Genomic DNA, 20,155 nt, shown 5'->3' with positions numbered 1-20,155 from the left:
AATGATAACTTAGTGTAGATATCATTTCTAATTTGTATTTCCCTCCTTAAAAAAGGGATAAGATATGTTTAAGGATCTTCTGCATTTTTTTTTAAATTTCCACTTTCATGACAATTGTCGTCTCTTATTCCCTAACCTCCCATGTTCAATGCTGCTAGAACCAAGGAGTGTCTAGACCTACAATTTGCAAGCCCTTGGACTATTTTCTCATCTTAAGCATTTCTCTCTCTCTTACAATGTACCCCCAGATAAATTGTTTTCCTTTGCTGATGTTTCTCTTTCATTTCCTGTGACACATGCTTAGTTCACTATAATTAATCTTTATTAAATATAATGATAACACTAGAAAGGACAAGGAGATCATCAATCAACATTAACTGATACTCTATTAATGATCAGAATTTATGCATTCACAACACAGTGACAAGAATGCCAAAAAAAAAAAAAACAAAAAAAACAAAAAACAAAAAAACCAGACTCTGTATGCATTCAGAACTGGGTGTTATACTATATGTTGGCGAATCGAACTTCAATAAAAAATATACAAAAAATCATTTTTGAAGATCTACTGTGTGAACAGTCATTTTTAACTAGTATGTCAGTATAAAGACCAGTGCTGGGTATGTAGTAACCATGACACAAATAGCTATTCTTTCCACTAAGCAGAAAATTCCAGATTCCTGTCCTTCATTTTCCTAAGGATCATGTGAAAGGATTCTTTAGAGCTGATTGCTCTCATTGTCAAATAATAGTCACTAAATTCATACTTTGCTCAAGAATGAATTATGGAAATATCTGTGATACACCTTGAGGACAGTGGATCAGGATGTTTAAAGAAAGCCCTAAATCATCTTTCCAGGCACCACTGCCATGCCAGCACTGAGAATAATTCAGGAGCTTGTTGTGTCACTTTTCCCATTTTCAATCCCAACATCCTGAAGCAGATAAGCTTTCCCAGACCTTAGAGATTCCTTAAAAATCTCTTCTTTGTTAAGAATAACTTTTGCATCACTTGCCACAGTCTCAAGGAAATAGTTTTGCAAATAGAAAATCTTCCTAAAGTAAAGACCAGTGGCAATGAGTCCTCCACTAATAGAGCAGAATTTTTCCACATATCTCAGTAGTTTTTTCCCTAAAGACTCATCTTCCTTCTCAACTGTTAGCAAATGGGGAGACTTAAGGTTTGCCTTGAGTTTCTCCATGGACACATTCAAGTCCTTGGCCATAGTTTCCAGGGATGCATCATCTAACCCAAAGTAAGACCTGTAAAGGGTTAAAGTCTCTCCCAGCTTCTCTACATCTTTATCACCAATCAAACCCATGAAAGGGATGGTGGCTGTTGCTCCAGCCTTAATGGCCTCCAGCCAGACCTTCTGTCTCATGGAATCCCTCTTCCGGTCAATGGCAGACTCAGTAACATTCGGTAGATATTGCATGAAGATGTGGCGCTTGTAGGCTGGGAGCTCCTTCAGAAGGGTGGTCTCTAGGCTTTGGAAATCATAGCTAGACAAATCAAGGCTGGAGATCAAGAAGACCTGAGTGTCACTCATATTGGCATTCTGCAACTGAGTCACACAGTCATTGCGAATCCTTTGCAGTACTTCATCCTTATTGAATGTGCTGGGTTTACTCATTTCTATATTATATAAATCATTGTCCACTTTAGTTCGAACAAAGTAGAAATTCTTCTTCATTTTTTTAATTGCTGCAGCCAGATGCATATCACTGATTTTGAAGCGTGTGGAAGAGATGATAATAAAGAAATCATACTCACAAAATTTCATTTTCTTCAGATACATCTGTGGCTGAAAGGTAGTAGTCATCATGCCAGGCAGATCCCAAAATGTCACATTGGGAAACTTTGGATGTTTGTATGAGATTCTCTCCAAGGTTGTCTCCACTAGCCCAGTGGGGGCAGCCCCTTCTTCATCATGCTCCATCCCCCGCAGTGCATTGATGAAACTGGACTTTCCTGTCCCAGGCTCCCCAGTCACAGCAATGTTTAGAGGGGCATTGTCAATATCTCTCAATGCATCACTAATTGCAGAAGCTGCTTTCTGAAGGTCCCCCTCCTTCAGGTGTGTTTTGATCAATGTGATGGTCTCCTGAGAGAGGATTTGGCTTTCTAGCTTAAAGTCCTTAAAAAACTTGCCAAAGCTGGAGGCCAAATCACCACCTTTTATATGTGAGGATGTGGAAGAGGAATGACCCATAGCTGGAGCAGTAGGAAGCACTATAGGGAGGAGAGAAGAAGGAAGGAAAAAGAGTTAGCACAACAAGTGGTGGCTGTGACTGTGCCATTAGGGATGGGTATAACATCAGTCCTGGCCACAACATTGTATCCAGGAGCCCTTCTCTTTCTGTCCAGGCATTGTGTGGACTTCTGACCTGGATTCAATGTTTGCCCTTGCTCAGCCTCTTCCCTAACCTTGGAAAGCCCTTTTTCTTTAAAATGCTCTTCATTCTGGAGTATAGGCAAGATGGTGGAAGAGTAGGAGTCCTTGATTCATCTGGTCCCCCAAACTTACCTAGATAACTTTCAAAACTTCCTGAACATTAATGAATTCAACCTGAGATATAAAAAGAGAACAGCTGGAATGTTACAGAGAGAAAAGCCATCTCTTCTGACAAGGTAGGAAGGTGGAAAAGAGGAAAGGTGGAGGAGGAGGGACGCCATGGAAAGATGCTGCAGGAAAGTGGTGAGCAGACAAGTGGGAACTTTAGAAATCTGCACCTGAAAGAGTCTTTTCTGACTGAAAAAGGCTCAGCAGGGAAATAGGGCAGAATCATAGGAGGGGCTTTGAAGCCTCAATATTCCCAAAGACAAAATAAAAGTAAGGATGCCTGGCAGAAAGCTCACCACAAACGGAGGTCAGATCCCAGTAAAGGATCTGGAGGGTTCCTCCAGGGCATTTGGGAGAAGCCCACTGGCACAGGCTGGCACCAGAGCTCCCTTTACCCTAGAGCCTGGCAACAGATGGAGGTGGCTGTCCTCTATTCCCTTCCAGAGAAGTGGATCCCAAGGTGTGGGTCCATCAGTGCAGGTCCCTCAATCCAAGGGCAGCAAAGCATTTTTTGGAGCCGGTATGCTCCATTCCCTTCAAGAGAGGCAAACCCTGGGAAAGCACAGGACAGCAAAAACTCTTCCAACCCTGGGAACCCTGCAATCTGTGCAGATCAGTGCACATACGCCTGCCCTCAGGAGCATCTAGGCCAGTGTGGACTGGGAGACTGTGGTTCAGTACTTGTGGGGAGCTCTTGTCTCTGGAGCTAGAGATCTGGCCACCACCATATTTTTTTTTTCATTTTTCTCTCCTTTTCCTCTTTCACCTGGGAGAGATGCAGCCTCTAGGGAACAAAGGCCTCACAGGATAAACCCCTCATACTGAGCCCAGCACCTGGTAAGGTGTGAGGCATCTCTGCCCAGGCACAGACACCTGACAATCAGCACAGCAGACCCCACCCCCAGAAGAACCACCAAAGAACAAGTAAGAGCTAGTTTACTGCACAAGCAGCACTGGAAAGCTCCAGGACTGAGGGAAAATAGTATATAGACCTAGAGGGTTTTCTTTTTTTCTCATTATGACTCATTTATATTTCAGGTTAAAATTTTCCAATATTTTTCCTCTTTTCTTGCCTAACTTAACAACTCTTCGTTTTTAACCTTTTTCCTTTTTGACCTTCATGTTTCTACAATTACATGTTTTAGATATGTTTTTCACTTTTGGATTCCCTTCAATGTATTCTATTTAATTTTGGTAGATATATGAGTTAGGGGGTTTTGTTTTTTGTTTTTTCTGTCTTGTTTTGTTTTATAATGGTGGAAGTTAGCACCTTCTAACACGTGGACAAAAATACATCCAGAAACAAGTGGAACAGCATGTTAGGTCATTCAGTGAGACTATATTCTGTCTTCCTTCCCATTCTGCCCCCCTTCTTTTATCTTGTTAATGTTTTTGTGGATGATGTTGGGTCTTTATGTAAGTTTTATATAAATTTGGAATTGAGCATCTGCTAACATACAGAACAAAATACACTCAAAACCAAGAGGATCACCCTCTAAATCTCCTCTGGGAGCCTATATTATCTATATTATCTCTCCACCACCACCACCCTTTTTTTTTGTTTTCCCATTTTTCTATTTGTTTTTTGTTTTTGTTTTTTTTTTATTTGTACTATTTTGTTTTAAAATCTGTTTTTCAGTTTAGTGGTCATTTTGTTTTATTTTGTTCTGTTCTTCTTTTTCCTTTATTTTCTGGTGTCTGACCTCTTCAGAATCATCTAGTGTGTATTTTACTTAGGGTGTGCTTGATATTTTTGACTCAGCTCACTTACACAGCCACTCTGTACACTGGACAAAATGACTAGTAGGAAGGATGCCCCACAAAAGAAAGAACCTAAAGCAATACTCTCTGCCACAGAATTGCAGAATGTATATTTAAAGACGATGTCAGAAATTCAACTCAGAAGTACAATTATAAAGTTACTGGTGGCTCTGGAAAGAAGCATAAAAGACTTCATAGACTATGTTATTGCAGAATTGAGATCTAATCAGGCCAAAATTAAAAATACTTTGACAGAGATGCAGTCCAAAATGGATGCTCTAACTGCTAGGGTTAAGGAGGTGGAAGAGAGAAGGAAGATGAGGAAAAAAGAGAAAAACAAGAATTCACGAGGAAAGGCTTACTGAAATCAATGATAGTTTGAGAAGGAAGACTAAACATCTAATTGGGATTCCAGAAGAGGATGAGAGAAAGAGAGAGAGAGAGAGAGAGACAGAACCACAAAGTATATTTGAACAGATCATAGCTGAGAACTTCCCTAATCTGGGGAAGGAAACAAGCATTCATATGCAAAGGATAGAGAGAACCCCCTCTGCTAAATCAATAAAAACTGTACATACCTTAATATTTAATAGCAAAACTTGCATATTTCAGAGATAAAGAGAAAATTCTCAAAGCAGCGAGACTCAAGAGATTCTTAACTTATATGGGGAGAAATAGCAGATTAACAGCACACATCCCCACAGAGACCTGGAAGATGGGAAAGGTCTGGCATGATATATTCAGATTATGAAATGAGAAAAACATGCAGTCAGAATACTCTACCCAGCAAGGCTGTCATTCAGAATAGAAGGAGAGATAAAGAGCTTCCAAGATAGGCAGAAACTAAAAGACCACCAAACTGATTCTGCAAGAAACATTAAGGGGGACCCTGTAAAAGAAAGAGGAAGCCCAAATAAATAATCCACAAAAACGTGGACTGAATAGGTATTACAATGACACTAAATTCATATCTTAAAATAGTTACTCTGAATGTGATTGGGCTAAATGATCCCATCAAAAGATGAAGGGCATTGGACTGAATATAAAAGCAAGAACCATCTATTGTCTGTCTACAAAAGACTCATTTTAGTCCTAAGGACACCTCCAGCCTAAAAATGAAAGGGTAGAGAGCCATTCATCATTCAAACCATCCTCAAAAGAAAGCTGGGGTCACAATCCTCATATCAAATAAATTAAAATTTATCCCAAAGACAGTAATAAGAGATGAAGAGGGACACTATATCATACTTAAAGGATTTATCCAACAAGAGGACCTAACAATCATGAATATTTATGTCCCTAATGTGGAAGTTGCCAAGTATATCAATCAATTAATAACCAAAGTAAAGACTTACTTAGATAATAGAGACTTAAGATAATAATGCTTAGATAATAATGCACTAATGGTAGGGGATTTTAACATGGCACTTTTTGCAAATGACAAATATTCTAAGCACAACATCACCAAAGAAACAAGGGCCTTGAATGATACATTGGACCAGATGGATTTCACAGATATATACAGAACTTTGCATCCGAATGCAACTGGAATACACATTCTTCTCAAGTGCACATGGATTCTCTACTGTGTATTTTCAGACCCCAATGCTTTGAAACTAGAACTCAATCACAAAAAGAAATTTGGAAGAAACTTAGACACATGTAGATTAAAGAGCATCCTACTAAAAGGGGAAGGTGTCAACAAGGAAATTAAAAAAAATTTAATGCATAGAAACTAATGCATAGAAAATACAACCGTCCAAAAGCTTTGGGATGCAGCAAAAAGCGGTATTATGAGGGAAATACTTTGCAAAACAAGCCTCCTCCCTCAAAATTGGAAAAAGTTCAAATACACAATTTAACCTCTCACCTAAAGGAATGGGAGAAAGAACAGCAAATAAAACCTACACCAAGCAGAAGAGGCGAGACAATAAAGATTCAAGCAGAACTCAATGAAATAGAGACCAGAAGAACTGTAGAGAAGGTCAACCAAGAGCTGGTTCTTTGGAAGAATTAATAGGATCGATAAACCCTTAGCCAGCCTTATTATAAAGAAAATAGAAAAGACTCAAATTAATAAAATCATGAATGAAAGAAGAGAGATCACAACCAATACCAAGGACATACAAACGATTTTAAAAACATATTATGAGCAGCTATACGCCAACAAATTAGGCAATCTAGAAGAAATACAACCATTTCTGGAAAACCACAAATTACCAAAACTGGAACAAGAAGAAATAAAAAACTTGAACAGGCCAATAACCAGGGAGAATATTGAAGCAGTCATCCAAAACTTCCCAAGACACAAAAGTCCAGGGCCAGATGGCTTCCTAGGGGAATTCTACCAAATGTTTAAAGGAGAAATAAAATCTATTCTACTAAAGCTGTTTCAAAAAGATAGTAAGGGACAGAATACTTCCAAACTTGTTCTATGAGGCATTAGCTTTATCCCATAGCCAGATCAAGAACCCACCAAAAAGGAAAATTAGAGACCAATATCCCTGATGAACACGGATGCAAAAATTCTCACCAAACTACTAGCCAATAGGATTCAACTATACATTAAAAGGATTATTCACCACGACCAAGTGGTATTTGTCCCCAGGATGCAAGGTTGGTTCAACACTTGTAAAACAATCAACGCAATAGATCATATCAACAAGAGAAAAAACAACAATAACCATATGATCCCCTCAATAGATTCAGAGAATACATTGAAAAAATACAGCCTCCATTCCTGATCAAAACTCTAGAGTACAGGGATAGAGGGAACATTCCTCAACATCTTAAAAGCCATCTATGAAAAGCCCACAGCGAACAATCATTCTTAATGGGGAAGAAACTGAGAGCCTTTCCCCTAAGATCAGGAACCCAACAGGGATGTCCACTCTCACCACTGTTATTCAACATGGTACTAGAAGTCCTAGCCTCAACAGTAAGACAACAAAAAGAAGTAAAGGGCATTCAAATTGGCAAAGAAGAAGTCAAAGTCTCCCTCTTCACTAATGATGTGGTACTATATGGGGAAGGCCCAAAAGACTCCACCCCAAGATTGCTAGGACCCATATAGCAATTCAGCAATGTGGTAGGATACAAAAATCAATGCCCAGAAATCAGTGGCATGTCTGTAAACTAACAATGAGACTGAATAAAGAGAAATTGAGGAATCATTCCCATTTATAGCTGCACCCAAAACCATAAGATATTTGAATAAACCTAACCAAAGAGGTAAAGGATCTATACTCTAAAAACTACAGAACACTTAGGATAGGAATTGGGGAAGACATAAAGAGATGGAAAAATATTCCATGCTCATGGATTGGAAGAATAAACATTGTGAAAATGTCTATTCTACTCAGGGAAGTTTACATGTTCAATGCACTCCCTATCAAAATACCATGGACTTTCTTCAGAGAGTTGGAACAAATCATCCTAAGATTTGTGTGGAATCAGAAAAGACCCCAAATAGCCAGGGGGATGTTGAAAAAGGAAACCGGAGCCAGGGGCATCAAAATGCCAGATTTCAAGTTCTACTACAAAGCTGTGATCATCAAGACAGTGTGGTACTGGCACAAAAACAGACACATAGATCAATGGAACAGAATAGAGAACCCAGAAATGGACCTCAACTCAATAGTCAACTAACGTTTGACAAAGCAAGAATTATTATCCACTGGAAAAAGCACAGTCTCTTCAAAAAGTTGTGTTGGGAAAATTGGACAGCCACATGCAGAAGAATGATATTGGGTCATTCTCTTACACCTTAAACAAAGATAAACTCAAAATGGATGAAAGATCTAAATGTGAGACAAGAAGCCATCAAAATCCTAGAGAAGAACACAGGCAGCACCCTTTTTGAACCTGTCCACAGCAATTTCTTGCAAGAGGCATCTATGAAGGTAAGGGAAGCAAAAGCCAAAATGAACTATTGAAACTTCATCAAGATAAAAAGCTTCTGCACAGCAAAAGAAATAGTCAACAGAACTAAAAGACAACCTACAGAATGGGAGAAGATATTTGCAAGTGACCTATCAGATAAAGGGCTAGTATCCAAGATCTATAAAGAACTTATTAAACTGAACAGCAAAGAAACAAACAAGCCACTCATGAAATGGGCAAAAGACATGAACAGAAATTTCATCAAAGAAGACATACACATGGCCAACATGCACGTGAGAAAAGACTCCGCATCACTTGCCATCAGGGAAATACTAATCAAAACCACAATGAGATATCATCTCACACCAGTGAGAATGGGGAAAAATAACAAGACAGGAAACAACAAATGTTGGAGAGGATGTGGAGAAAGGGGAACCCTCTTGCACTGTTGGTGGGAATGTGAACTGGTGCAGCCACTCTGGAAAACTGTGTGGAGGGTCCTCAGGATGTTGAAAATAGAGCTACCCTTATCCCCAGCTATTGCACTGCTGGGTATTTACTCCAAAGATACTGATGTAGTGAAATGCCGGGGTGCCTGCACCCCAATGTTCAGAGCAGCAATGTCCACAATAGCCAAACTGTGGAAGGAGCCTCCATGTCCTTCCACAGAGGAATGGATAAAGAAGATGTGGTTCTTACACACAATGGAATAGTACTTAGCCATCAGAAATGACAAATACCCACCATTTGCTTCCATGGATGGAACTGGAGGGTATTATGCTGAATGAAAGGTGGAGGGTATTATGCGAAGTTAATCGGAGAAGGACAATCATCATATGGTTTCACTCATACATGGAATACAAGAAACAGTGAAATGGATTATAGGGAAAGAAGAGAAAATGAGTGGGTAAATTAGAGAGCGTGACAAAACATGAGAGACTCCTAACTCTGGGAAACAAACAAGGGGTTGCAGAAGGGTAGGTGGGATGGGAATGGAGTAACTGGATGATGGACACTACGGTGGGCACTTGATGGGATGAGCACTGGGTGTTATATTATATGTTGGCCAACTGAATTTAAATAAAAAGAGAACAAACAACCCCCTCTCTGAACTTTGCTGGAGTGCAATGGATAAGGCGATGGAGTAACTAAGTGATGGACATTAAGGAGGGCACTTGATGTAATGAGCACTGGGTGTAAGATTCAACTGGTGAATCACTAAATTCTGTCTCTGAAACTAATAACACACTATATGTAAATTAAAGGAATTTAAATAAAATAAAATATTAAAATAAAAAAGCCTGAGAGAAAAAAACATGCTCTTCATTCTTCCATACTAATTCCGAAGCCTGATTCTTCTCTCCACACTTTCCTGCCCATATTATTTGTCTTGCTTTAGTTTTCCTTATTTGTAATGTTATGAAAGTAATATTTCTTCATGGTGGCAAATCTAAGAAGACAGCACTAGCACTTACCCCAACACCCTTTCCCAGCTGTGGTGTGTGACCCTCCAATAAACCCACTTCTGATAACCTTCAACATCACCATGTCTTTGGACATTGTCCCTGCCAATGCCAGATGCTCAGGATTTCCACTCTTCTGTATGTCAAAAATATTCCTTCTGGGAAGTTAGAAGTGCTGGCACCATGATTCTTAGTTGCTTAATAGTTGCCCTTTTCACATCTGATAAGAACTACTGTATGATCCAGCAATTACAATATGAGGTATTTATCCAAAGGATACAAAATATACTGATTTCAAGTGATACATGCATCCAGATAGATGTTCATAGCAGTATTATTTACAATAGCCAAATTATGGAAAGAACCCAAAGGTCCATCAACTGATGAATAGATAAAGAACATGTGGTACATATATAGAGAATGGAATATTATTCATCCATAAAGAATGAAGTCTTCCCATTTACAAAGATGTAGATGGAGTTAGAGATTATTATGCAAGAAGAACTCAGGCAAAGAAACATATCATATGATTTCACTCCTGTGTAGAACTTAACAAACAAAATAAATAGTCATGGGGGGAGGCAAAAAGAGAGGCAAACCAAAAAACAGACTCTTTATTATAGAGAACAATCTGATGGTTACTAGAGATGAGGTGGGTAAGGTGATGGGTGGGATAAGTGATGGAGATTAAGGAGTGCACTTGTGATGAGCACCAGGTATGTAAGTATTGAATCACTATATTGTACACCTGAAACTAATATTATACTGTATATTAACTAACTGGAATTTAAACAAAAGCTTGGAAGAAAAAAGAATTATGATCCTGGATGGCATAAAAGTCTACAAGCCTGTTTTGTGTCCCAAATACAGGCTTGGTAACTTTCAGATTGAGACCCACAAAATAGGGCTAGACAAAAATGTGTGAGTCGCTCCCTATTTGTGATAGATATGGCTGGACAGAAATGTGGGTTAAACTCTATTTATGGCTGGAGTCCTCACAAAGTGCTGCCAGCCCTCAGGGGAATTATAACCTAGAATGACAATGGCCATTATGAGGAATATCCAATGAGGTAAGATCATTTAAGAAGTGCGCTTAAAAGCAAAGTCTTCAAAATTCCAAAAATGGCTTCATTGAAAGTCTCATTGCAAAAAGTTGGTTAAAAAGAAATGTAAAAATACAATAAAAATACCCAATACGAAATACTGTAAGACTAATGTAATTCTTACCATTTTCTACTAACTTCCTTTATTTGAATACTCATTCTAAATTATCCTCTGCCTTGACAGAGGATAATTGACAGCTATCTTGACAGAAACCAAAAACAAAAGTCAACCGTAGAGACTATTCAAAGTTCATCTACTCCTTTTCCAACCTTCAAATTTTCCCTGTTTATCTTGAAGGGCTTGTGAACTTGAAGATCTTAGGAAACTCAAATCTTTCTTGGAGGAACGTGAATTCTATCTCTTCCCCCTAAAGTCATACACCTTGTCGTGTCTTTGAAATATAAATACACACGCAATCACTGGAAAGTAAAGTGGGGTGGAGGAAAAGAGGTCTTTTATAATACAAATTGCCAGAAAAAAGGGTATTGTGCACAAACTCTGGCACAGCCTCCTTAAGGTTATTTCCAGAGGTAAACACAAATCTTAAAAAGCTTCTCTACCAATATCTGTGACTATAATGTTTTTTTTTCTGTGTGTTTTTGTGTATGTCTTACATATATATTACATGTCTGATACTTTTCTATCTCTGGAGGGTTTTGTTGTAAAAAATCTCTATTTAGTTGGTTTGAAGGTAAGCACTTGTAAGGACTGAGCATTTTAAAACTCTCAGAAAGACAAAAACTAATATAATATTGTTCATATGATCTGAAGTATTCAGTATGAAAAATAATTTAAATTTGTTGGTTTAATTAAACTAAATGTGTTTAGAGTTATGAGCATTAAAATTAACATTTTTCTTCCCTTATTTACCTAAAGTTAAATAAATAACTTGATGTCATCTCTGTTATATCTTATTTTTAGATTATAACCATCAAGTGAGGATGCTAGGTTGATTCAATATTCATAAAACAATGTGACTCATCACATCAATAAGGGAAAGGATAAAAACCATGTGATCATTTTAATCAATATAGAACAAGCATTTGACAAAGTATGATATTCATTTATGATAAAAATCCTCTACAAGGTAGGTCTAGAGGGAACATACCTCAACATACTAAAGGCGATGTATGAAAAACCCTCAGTGAACTATCATACACATTGAAGAAAAAAATGGGAGCATTTCCCCTAAGGTCAGGATCAAGATAAAGATGTTCATTCTCACTACTTTTATTCAACATAGTGTTTGAAGATCTAGCCATAAAATTAGACAACATAATCTAGAAATAAAAGTCATCCAAATTGATAAGGAAGAAATACAACTTTCACTATTTGGAGATGATATGATACTATATTCAGAAAACCATGAAGAGTCTACCAAAAACTATTAGAACTGGTACATGAATTCAGTAAAACCACAGGATACCAAATTAATGTATAGAATTCTGTTGCATTGCTATACACTAATAATGAAGTAGCAGAAAAAGATATTAGGAAAATAATCCCATTTACAATTGCAACAAAAACAATAAAATAATCTAGGAATAAATTTAACCAAAAAGGTGAAAGAGTTGTACTCTGAAAACTATAAGATATTGATGAAAGAAATTCAAGGTGATGTAAAGAAATGAAAAGACATTCCATGTTCATGGGTTGGAAGAACAAATATTGTTAAAAATGTCTCTACTGCACAAAGAAATCTATAGTTTCAATGCAAGCTCCACAGTCATGCCAACAACATTTTTCACAGAAATGTAATGAATAATTTAAAAATTTGTATGGAATCACACACAGACACAAAAATCCCAAATTCCCAAAGCATTCTTGAGAGAGAGAAATAAACTGGAGGTATCACAGTTTATCCAGGCTTCTAGTTATATTACAAAGATGTAGTAATCAATACAGTATGTTACTGGCCTACACAGGGGCACCTGGGTGGCTCACTCATTTAAGCATCTTCCTTTGGCTTAGATCATGATCCCAGGGTCCTGGGATCGAGTCCTGTGTCAGGCTCCCTGCTCAGCAAGGAATCTGTTTGTCCCTCCTTTTGTGCCCTTCCCCTGCTTATGCTCTCTCTTATAAATAAATAAATAAATAAATAAATAAATAAATAAATAAATAAACAAATAAATAAAATGGGCAAAAGACATGAACAGGTATTTCTTCAAAGACATCCAGATGGCCAAAAGACACAATAAAAGATGCTCAACATCACTCGTCATCAGGGAAAAACAAATCAAAACCACAATAAAATATCACTTCATGCATGTCAGAATGGTTAAAATTAAAAACACAAGAAATAAAAGTGTTGGGAGGATGTGTAGAAAAGGAACTCTACTGCACTGTTGTTGGGAATGCAAACTGTTGCCGGCACAGTGGAAAACAGTACAGAAATTTCTCAAAAAGTTAAAAATAGAACTACCCTATGCTCCAGTAATTGGACTACTGGGTACTTACCCACAAAATACAAAAACACTAATTCAAAGGGGTACATGCATCTCCATGTTTATTGCAGCATTATTTACAAAAGCAGCTTTCAGAAGCTGCCCAAGTGTCCACCAATAGATAGACAAAGAGGATGTAGTGTGTGTGTGTATATATATATATACACAAAACTGACTGCTAACTATAGAGAACAAACAGGGTTACCACAGAGGAGGATGCATGCATTTACTATGATGAGCACTGAGTAATGTATAGAACTGTTGAATCACTATATTATACACCTTAACATATAACACTATATGTTAAGTATACTGGAATTAAACTAAAAATATATAAAAATAATAAAATGAAAATAGCTCAGGAGAATAACCAACTTTGATGTTTCATAGTGTCTGAATACTCATATTATGGGTAATCTAAGGCTAATTGTTTTGGGGAGATTTTTTGACTTTTTTAAAATTTAAATTCAATTTGCCAACATATAGTATTACACCCAGTGCTCATCCCATCAAGTGCCCTCCTTAGTGCCCATCACCCAGTTACCCCATCCCCCTACCCACCTCCCCTTCTGCAACCCTTTGTTTGTTTCCCAGAGTCAGGAGTCTCTCATGGTTTGTCTCCCTCTCTAATTTTTCCCACTCAGTTTCCCACATTTCCCCTATAATTGTTTTCACTGTTTCTTATATTCCCCGTATGAGTGAAACCATATGATGATTGTCCTCCAATGGACTTACTTCACTCAGCATAATACCCTCCATTTCCACCCACATGGAAGCAAATGGTGGGTATTCGTCTTTTCTGACGAATATATATCGCCCAGTGATACTCCATTGTGTATATAGACCACATCTTTATCCATTCATCTGTTGAAGGACATAGAGGCTCCTTCCACAGTTTGGCTATTGTGGACATTGCTGCTCTGAACATTGGGGTGCAGGTGCTTCGGCATTTCACTTCATCAATATCTTTGGGGTAAATACCCAGTAGTGCAATTGCTGGGGGTAGGGTAGCTCTATTTTCAACTTCTTGAGGAACCTCCACTCTTCTCCAGAGTGGCTGCACCAGCTTGCATTCTCACCAACAGTGCAAGAGGGTTCCTCTTTCTCCACATCCTCTCCAACATTTGTTGTTTCCTGACTTGTTAATTTTCCCCATTCTCACTGGCGTGAGGTGGTGTCTCATTGTGGTTTCGATTTGTATTTCCCTGATGGCAAGTGATGTGGAGCATTTTCTCATGTGCTTGTTGTTAAGGCTAATTGTTAAGAACAAGTATATTGAATAGATATTTACATAAAATTTTTCACTTTATGTAAATTTTTAGTTTCCCATATCTTTTGATTAACTCAAAACTTAAAGTTTTACGGAGTTAGATTAAGTAACAGTTTAAGTTAAATATCTAGATCATTAAATATCTAGGTCACTTCCAAGTAAGATAAAATAATGAAACATTAATTACTAAATATCGTTTTCTCTAATTTTGGCTTCTTTGCTATAGGAAAATTAAAGAAAAATGCTGGTCTATTGATACACAATTTTGGTGTGCTTTATTGAAAGATTGTACTGTAAAAAAGCATGTTTCCAGAAATTATGAAATATATTTATAAATTAACGATCTAAAGAATACTGGTGTATACACAATTAACAACTGCTGACTAGTCCCCTTTCCTAGAAATTGAAATTTAGAAGAATTAAGAACTGGAATTAATACATGGGGTTAAAGCTACTGAAAATAAAAAAGGAAATCTCTCTGAATGCAAGTGACATGTGCTTTTGGAAAAAATGTGTATATATGTGTGTGTGTGTGTGTGTGTGTGTGTGTGTACATATATATATGGAGAGAGAGAGACTGGAGATGCATGTTATTTTAAGGTAAAAGAAGGTGTATAAAGACAAAAATGAATCTTTGGAAAGGATTTTTGTGCATTGTCAGGACAAACATTGGAATGAATACATTCTAATACAAAAGTAAGCTGATGCAAAATTAATATTTGGTTTCCAATCTGTTAAAAAGACAAAAGTTACTGTTTTTAACATTTCGTCTAGTTTTGGTAATAGATTGTGAATGTTTCCTTACTATTTAATGATCTTCCTAGAAAACAAAACACATGTGAAATTCCTGGAAATTTGATAACCATTTTAGTATAATGTTATCACTTGTATAAATTATTCTCTTATCTCCTGATGTTGTTGTCACCAAAATTGACGCACACACTGAAAGAACTACCCCAGAGTATCAGGAAAATGCTCCAGCTGACTTTCATGCAAAGGCAGCTAGCAAAAGAATCTATAAAGATTGTGGCACATGTGGATAAAATCCACTCTGTTGCTGCAAAAATGTCCCCTCATTGTGACTTTTGCCATTCTGGTGTCAGGGTAACATGGCAACACTCTGCTTCTGAATCAGAAAAAAAAAAATGAGATAGATAAGCAGTGGCTGTAAGCTGAACATCATGGCTTTGGGAAATCCAAGATAGCTGCTTGATTCTTCCTGATTTCTTGGTAAGGAAAACTCCTTTTTTTGTTGTTTTTTCATTCCTTCCCCCACCATAGTGCATTTAAGATGAATAAAACTAGGACTAGACATTGAGCGAGATTTGTATAAGACTGTAAGAACAGTCTACCAGCAATGACTTCTCAGGTCCATTATTCAGAAAAAAAATATTTTATATTTCCCCCAGAGGTCTCACACCTATTCCCTCTGGACTTTGAACATCTGCTTATGTTTTTATTTAACTAATACCTAGAATGGGTTATCAATATATTTCTGATGTTGTATGCATGTTTTTCACATATGTTGAAGGTTTCTCCTGCTGCAAAGCTGATGTCCTTGTGGTGGCACAGAATCTGTTAGAAAATGCGTTTCCCACTTCCAATATAACTCTCACAATCTCCAGTGATTGAAACAGCCATTTCATTGGACAAATCATGCCAGCTTTAACAAAAATTTTGCAAACTTGGAATCATCACTGGCCTTATCACCCTCAATCATCAGGCAAGATTAAAAGAAATAATGGGAGGATCCCTGGGTGGCTCAGCAGTTTAGTGCCTGCCTTTGGCCCAGGGCACGATCCTGGAGTCCCTGGATCGAGTCCCATGTCGGGCTTCCAGCATGGAGCCTGCTTCTCCCTCCTCCTGTGTCTCTGCCTCTCTCTCTCTCTCTCTCTCTCTCTCTCTCTCTGTCTATCATAAATAAATAAATCTTAAAAAAAAAAGAAATAATGGGATCCTCACATTTAAAATTTTTAAACTAAACAACTACTGGACATCCCTGCCCTAAGGTGTTGCCTTTAGACTTGCTGACTGCTTACAGTAGCCTTTTTGGGCAACGTAAACTCACCTCACACAATATAGTCACTGGCAGACCAATGTCTATTGGTATACTCTTTCTGCTGATCCTTGTTGCCTCACACTAGTATGATCAACTACAGCAAAATTTCTGTTTTACCATCAAGTCTACCATCAACAGGGTAAAGATGTCTTCCAAGACCTCAATTCAAAGGGTCTTGTTGGTCATGGTCTAGAACCTGGTGCCTGGGTAATCTGGAATTGTCATTTTGAACTCCATTAAAAGGAATCTTACCAAGTGCTCACAACCACTGACATTGCTACAAAACTAGAAGGTATTGAGTCTTGGGTACACATTTCACAGATAAAGAAGGCTTTACTTGGTACTCATCCTGTACAGCTGCTAGAAATCTCTAAATCAATTGAATAGGAAGATAAGTAGTTGACATCAATTGAGGTTGACTGCTTTCATCCAAGACTATAGATCAAGTCTTTGTACTTTAAGTGTGAAGCCCTTTGACCTTCTTTTCCTTTCTTTTACTCTGGCATAATCCTGAAAAAATAATGCCCCCAGCTATATGTCTGAGACCTTTGCTCAGAAAGGGGAGTAAACTCCAGAATTTAAAACAATCTTTTATTTTGGGCTAAGAGAAAATCTAATCTTGTCCCTAACTTTTATCAAGCAAAATAAGACATCTCATTGGTCAGCTCCCTTAGATTTACATCATTGAGTTAAAAAAGACCAACCAGGACACATTCTTGACTCAGGATTTGCTTCCTTTGGCAGGGCTCTGCTTCTTCGGCTATCAGTAACTTTACAGGACAAATTGATCAAGAACTCTTCCTTAACTTCTAAAGATGTTGCAGAATCTGTTGCTAAGATAATAGCTGCCCAAGAAAGATAGGCAGACTCTCTGGCCAAAGATTTTCTTGACAATCAACAGCCTCTGATTATCTTTTAGCTGAGCAAGAGCTGTCTATACTGTGATCAAACCACCTGGTGCATCTGGATTAACACTTCTGAGGAAGTTGAAACACAACTACAGAAGATAACTGAGCAAGCCACTTGGCTTAAAAGATGATTCCTTCAATGGGGTCTTTCTTAGACTTATTTGATTTTGCATGTTTGTGCCTTGGATATTATGGCTTCAAAATGCACTTCAACCATTGAAGATTACCCTGTTCATAAAAATCACAATAATCTGCCAAGTATACTGTATGATCTTAAAAGTTTTAAATGCACATCACAGATGCTAACTGCTAAGCAAGTAATCTCCCTGAGACTGGAACATCAGGAAAATAAGACAGAGGATGGCTGATATAAAAATTGTGAACCTGGAGAGCACCTGGGTGGCTCAGTGGTTGAGCATCTGCCTTTGACTAAGGTCGTGATCCTGGGGTCCTGGGATGGAGTCCTGCACCTGGCTCCCTGCGGGGAGCCTGCTTCTCCTTCTGCCTATGTCTCTGCCTCTCTCTCTGTGTCTCATGAGTAAATAAATAAAATCTTTTTAAAAAAATGTGACCTGAAGTCATCAACTGTGAATATCACAGAGATTAAGCAAAAATATCATGACATGTGAATACCACGCAAAGGATTATCAAAAGCTTCAAGAACAACGGAACAGTAACTCAAGGTGGCACTAATGCTTTACATTTTGATCTCTAATTTAAGCTGAGAGTCTGATCAAATTAAGGGGATCATAAAAAAGAAGGACCATGGGGCCACAGGGTCACAGGGCCATAGGAGCCACTTAAGGCCTCGACTCAGTAAACTAAGACTAAATACCTAACCTAACTATGGTTTTACTGCACTTGCAATGTATAATGTAACCAGTCAACCTAGGAATTTTCAGATCAGCAATAGGGAAAATGCTGATAGACCCTTTCCCTTAAACTTAGGACAGCAATCCTGACTAAAATAATGGATTCTTGGGGTACCAGGGTGGGTCAGTTGGTGAAGTGTCCTACTCTCGATCTCAGCTCAGGTCTTGATTTCATGGTTCTCAGTTCAAGCCATATGTTCGGCTCCATGCTGCTATGGAGTATACTTAAAAAAAATTTTTTTTAAACACAATGGATTATTTGCTAATAATTTTTCCTTTTTCTCTTCCTTTAAGAACATTTGCTTTCCTATAGTTTAATAGAATTCCTTTGTCTTTGCTAGAAGAGATGCTGCTAATTCATGACTCATTTAATAAGCCAATCCACTCTTTCCTGTTTATTCAGTTGAATTATCTTTTTAAAGGATAATATGCATTGTCTCCCCAGGAAATGGTATTTAGGCATGAGATGTGGGTGTCTGACCCAGAAGGGCTTGGGGAAAAGCCCCTATACACCAACACCCCTGACATTCATACTATTCTTCTCAGTTCACAGGAATAAAGTTTGCTTTCCAATCCCTCTCTGAAAATGTCTCAAATAGTTAACTGCTCTAACCAACATACAGCCACCCACCAGACATCCTGCCCCTCAGCCTCTAAGGTCCACAGCACCCAAAATGGAGCATCCAGTCTCTCCCACCCTTAGACCTACAGATCTATGATTCTATTTTTAGATCTGCACACAATCCAAAGTAGCCTCTTGCTTACCAGCTCCTGAAAGAAAAGAGACTTCTGGTGTCAGGGTTGAGCTCTGAATGTGTCCCCTGGCAGGGCAGGAAATGCAGAGCCTGGATGAAGTGCTCCCTGCAGCCCAGGGCAGAAACACTCTTCTGCACAGACAGGCCTCGCACTGGAACAGGTCCTGTGTGCTGGTGTGGTCACTCTGCAGAGATTAAAGAGCTGACCGTCACTTGAAATGTCTAAACTGTGTGTGAGATGCTGGCAGGACTTAAGTACTCTCTGGCCTCTACTCCATCCTCACAGGAATTTGGCCAATTGTAAAGGAGCAGCCAGCACATTGTAGAGCCCTGCATTTCCAGGAACAGAAAGTGAATCAAAGTTCAGTAGGCTTCTCTGGTGAGAAACACAGCCATGGCCAGGAAGTGAAACTGAAAGGCACCATGGCCAGTGATTTTGTGTGTTTTGGCAACATGAGTGAGAGGAGGGCACAGGATCCCGGGCAGGAGGCTTCTCGGTGACCCCCAAGAGGACACTCTAACCAGGCCCCAGGCTCCAGGCCAGGCAGAAACTGAACCTAGAATCCGAGAACACAGGCCCGATTCCTGGAAAATAACTCTCATGCCCCCCCCCCCCCCGCCCCCTCCCCGTTAACCACAGACAGTCCAAACTCTCTGGGGAGTGAAGTCTAATAAAGAGTGTATCTAGTCCTTTTCCCTGGTTCCTGGCACAGCTTCAGAAACCCTGGGACTTTCCTGAATGAAAGGAGCTGACTTTGTTATGCTAATGAAGTGATTCCAGGTGGGATCCTAGGTAGCTTCAGGTCAGTGGCTGGTCACCAGAAAGACCAACCCTGTGAATGGAGGGTGGGGACTTTGGGTCAGCTGGACCTCTGGGAAGGAGAAGAGGGATGCAGATTGAGTTCAGTCAAATGGCCAATGATTTTTGAACAATCATGTTCACATAATGAAGCCTCAATCAAAACCCTGGACACCAATGCTCACGTGGGCTTCTTGGTTGATGTTTGCATTGATGTTCCGGGAGGGTGCACACTCTGGCTCCATGGAGAGAGGCATGGAAGCTGTGTACTCCC

The 20,155-nt window shown here is 38.7% G+C and overlaps 1 protein-coding gene across 1 annotated transcript; it reads right to left on the bottom strand.

The window, feature by feature from the left end:
• Nucleotides 1-300: 300 nt before the first annotated feature.
• Nucleotides 301-19,334, bottom strand: LOC112911878 (interferon-gamma-inducible GTPase 10-like). Its single transcript, XM_025988567.2, has 2 exons — nucleotides 19,093-19,334; nucleotides 301-2,233 (listed from the first exon to the last, which is right to left on the bottom strand). Exon 2 carries the CDS (start codon nucleotides 2,211-2,213, stop codon nucleotides 891-893), a length of 1,323 nt encoding a protein of 440 aa, XP_025844352.1. The 5' UTR covers nucleotides 2,214-2,233; nucleotides 19,093-19,334; the 3' UTR covers nucleotides 301-890.
• Between the last annotated feature and the right edge of the window lie 821 nt (nucleotides 19,335-20,155).

Source organism: Vulpes vulpes, chromosome 12 (assembly GCF_048418805.1).
Source record: "Vulpes vulpes isolate BD-2025 chromosome 12, VulVul3, whole genome shotgun sequence".
Classification (NCBI taxonomy): domain Eukaryota; kingdom Metazoa; phylum Chordata; class Mammalia; order Carnivora; family Canidae; genus Vulpes; species Vulpes vulpes.
This window is presented reverse-complemented; position numbering and strand designations above follow the sequence as displayed.